Source organism: Gekko japonicus, unplaced genomic scaffold (genome assembly GCF_001447785.1).
Source record: "Gekko japonicus isolate JY-2015 unplaced genomic scaffold, Gekko_japonicus_V1.1 scaffold5479, whole genome shotgun sequence".
NCBI lineage: Eukaryota > Metazoa > Chordata > Lepidosauria > Squamata > Gekkonidae > Gekko > Gekko japonicus.
The window spans coordinates 7,722-11,287 of record NW_015161581.1 but is presented as its reverse complement, the minus strand read 5'-3'; the positions used below and the strand labels follow the sequence as shown (position 1 = coordinate 11,287).

The following is a 3,566-nucleotide window of genomic DNA, read 5'->3' as shown; positions in this document are numbered from 1 at the left end:
CCCAGTTCCCCACTGGTGGCCAGGAGGGACCTGGCAACCAGTGTTCCCTCTAAGCTGAGTGAGTGTGAGCTAGCTCACCGTTTTGTAGCCTCCGGCTCACACATTTTTGTCTTTGCTCAGGAAGGAGGGCTCCAGAGCAAACTAATTTATGCAGTAGCCAAATTGCTTGCTCACCACTTTAATGCCAGCAGCTCGCAAAGTAGGATTTTTGCTCACAAGACTCCACAGCTTAGAGGGAGCATTGCTGGCAACCCTACCAAATACGCCTTCTGGTGCTAGCAACTCAGAACCCCTTTAAGTCCTGCTTTCCATCTTCAGACAAAGAAGTAAGATAAATGTACAGTTGTTTCACTGAGAGCCAGTTTGGTGTAGTGGTGAAGTGCACAGACTCTAATCTGGGAGAACCGGGTTTGATTCCTCGCTCCTCCATGTGCAGCTGCTGGAGTGACCTTGGGTCAGTCACAGGTTCTCTCAGAGCTGTTCTCTTAAGGGCAGTCCTCGAAAGAGCTCTCTGAGCCCCACCTACCTCACAGGGTGTCTGTTGTGGGGAGGGGAACGGAAAGGAGATTGTAAGCCGCTCTGAGACTCCGAGTGAAGGGCGGGGTATAAATCCTATCTCTTCTCTTTTCTTCTACAAGTGGCTAATCAGTTGATTATTACCAGGGCTCTTTTTGTAGAAAAAGCCCAGCAGGAACTCATTAGCATAATAGGCCACACCCAACAGCAGAAACTCATTAGCATATTAGGCCACACCCCTGACAGCACAGCTCATTAGCACATTAGGCCGCACCCACATGTCACCAGAAGTGTGGTCATCCAGCCACACCCACTCAGGAGCCAGCCGGAACTCCGTTCCTGTGCGTTCCTGCCCAAATATAGCCCTGCTTATTACTATTATTTGCCCTTTTGGTAGCCAGCATTAGTGTGCCCTGAGATGGGGCACCTTCCAGGGCCCAGAGTTTCTGGCAGGGCCCACTGCCACAAAAACCCCTCTAATCACACGCTGCCAGGTGGCGCTCCTGCTGTGCAGAGTGGTGATACGCTTATCTGCACACACCAGCCAGCACCATTGGAGAAAGGGCATGTGGTCAGTCGGAAGGCTCACAAACATAAGCGGGGAGGGGGGAAGGAAACACAGGCAGGTGGGGATGTGGGTGGGCTGGAAGGAAGCATGAGTTGGGGGTCCTTTTGCTGGATGACAGGGTGTGCCCAGGGCCCCCCAAACCCTGGAACCAGCCATGAAACGATGGATTGGTTCAAACCAAATTGCAAAGCTGTGGTTGACTTAGTTAGTGCAATTATCCAAATGCAGGCTGCTTCACGAGTCACGGTTAGTTAGGGTCTATGAAACCAGGACTGGAAACAACGGCTTGCTTTATTAACCACAATTAGTCTCAGTTGTGGTTTCGCCGTGATGTAAAAATGCAGACATCCAGACCTCCTCCTGCCTTGCTATTTGGCGATGCTCCCCCTTGCTACGGAATCCTCTGGCCAGTGCAAAGGCAATGGGAAGCCTGCGTTTGACAAGGCAAACCGAGATCTGAGGGATCATGCATGTGCTGGTCAAATGTGTGTTCTGCCAACGCACACTATGTGCAATCCTACCAATGCATGTGGTTGCCATGTTGTCTGAAGGGAGCAATGTGCTGATTTTTGCACACACGTACAACCTCTGCATATTCTGCATGAAACCCTGATTTTTCAGGGTTCTTGATTGTGTGCATCGAACCTGATCCACACATTGCCCCTTTCACACAGTAGGGCCACCATCCATACTGGGAGGATTTACATGGAGTTTCCAGCCTCTCGGTACACATGGACTGTATGGGCAGAAGGTTTGGTGTTCTGTCTGAACTGAGTCCGTGTTGAGAATTGCAAGTGCAGACAGACAGATGGTGGTGGTGGAAAGTGTCCTCAGGTCACAGCACTTCCTTGGTGGTCTCCCACCCAAGTACTAACCAGGGCTGACCCTGCTTAGCTTCCAAGATCTGATGAGATCAGGCTAGCCTGGGCCTTCCAGGTCAGGGTGGATGGATGGATGGACGGACGGACAGACGGACAGAGAGACAGACAGACAGACAGACGATAAATGGTGGTGGTGGAAAGTGTCCTCAGGTCACAGCACTTCCTTGGTGGTCTCCCACCCAAGTACTAACCAGGGCTGACCCTGCTTAGCTTCCAAGATCTGATGAGATCAGGCTAGCCTGGGCCTTCCAGGTCAGGGTGGATGGATGGATGGATAGATGGATGAGAGAGAGAGAGAGGTCGATTGATTGATTGATTGACTGATGATGGGTAGAGGATGGATGGATCATAGATAGATAGGTAGATAGATAGATAGATAGATAGATAGATAGATAGATAGATAGATAGATAGGGAGAGATTGATTGATTGATTGATGATAGGTAGATGATGATGGATGGATGGATGGATGGATGGATGGATGGATGGATGGATGGATGGATGGATGAGAGAGAGAAAGAGAGATGACAGAGAGGGAGAGAGATTGATTGATTGATGATAGGTAGATGATTACAGATGGATGAATAGATAGATCAGACAGACAGACAGACAGACAGACAGATAGATAGATAGATAGATGATGGATGATGGATGATAGATGATAGAGAGGGAGATGATAGAGAGGGAGAGAGAAATTGATTGATTGGTTATAGGTAGATGATGATGATAGATGGATGATTGATGGATGACAGGTAGGTAGGTTGATGATAGATAGATGATTGATGGATGGATGGACGGACGGACAGACAGACAGATGAAACACAACTAGATGCCTAGACTTGGGGAACCATCCACCTCCACAGCAGGGGTCTTGATGACAACTTTAACAAACCTGACCGTACTTTTCGAAATCCCGATGAGCTCGTTAGTAAATTTTTTCCCCCAGTTTTACAGAAGAAGGATTTTCTCCTTTTTTTATATACTTTCCAAAATATTTTCACATATGCATGAATCTTACTGGGTTCTTTCTTTTTTTTGCCACTCACCTTTTTTTCCCCGTAATTATTTCTGTTCAGTTGCCCTACCCCAGGCTGTGATGGCAGCGGACACATCACTGGGAACTATGCTTCTCACCGCAGGTTAGTCACCTTACCTACCCTACTCTTCCAGGCTCTAACAACCTCTTTAAAAACCTTTTTTTTATATTAAAAAAAATGGTATGGATACTTTGGTTCTATTCCCTCTTCCCCTTTCTATGTCCTGCCCTTAGCTTTTCTTTTATTTTTCTTCTTTTTTTTAGCTTACCCAAGTATTCCATCTCTTCTTTTTCAGCCTTTCTGGTTGCCCTCTTGCTGACAAGAGCCTCCGAAATCTCATGGCTGCCCACTCTGCTGACCTCAAGTATGTTTGCGCTATACTCGAATCTCCGTCTCTCTCTCTCTCTCTTCTTTTTGCTACCTGCTCTAGCTTCAGTCCCCCTTTCCTTCCCCTTTCTGCCCTCTTTCCTTTTTGAAAAGCCATTTGGGGAATCTGCCTGTAGGTCAACTGCCAATTCCCATCACAACTGGTATGTCAAAGGGGTAACCTCAGAGCGGGGGAAAGG

The 3,566-nt window shown here is 47.9% G+C and overlaps 1 protein-coding gene across 1 annotated transcript in view; it reads left to right on the top strand.

Moving 5' to 3' along the window:
* LOC107125865 (myelin transcription factor 1-like) overlaps positions 1–3,364 on the top strand; it is a gene marked incomplete at both ends in the record, with an annotated part of 35,635 nt that extends 32,271 nt beyond the window's left edge. The window contains 2 exons of the mRNA XM_015429328.1: positions 3,040–3,102; positions 3,296–3,364. Coding sequence (XP_015284814.1) covers positions 3,040–3,102; positions 3,296–3,364 — 132 coding nt within the window. The remainder of the gene's footprint in view (positions 1–3,039; positions 3,103–3,295) is intronic.
* Positions 3,365–3,566: the final 202 nt, after the last annotated feature.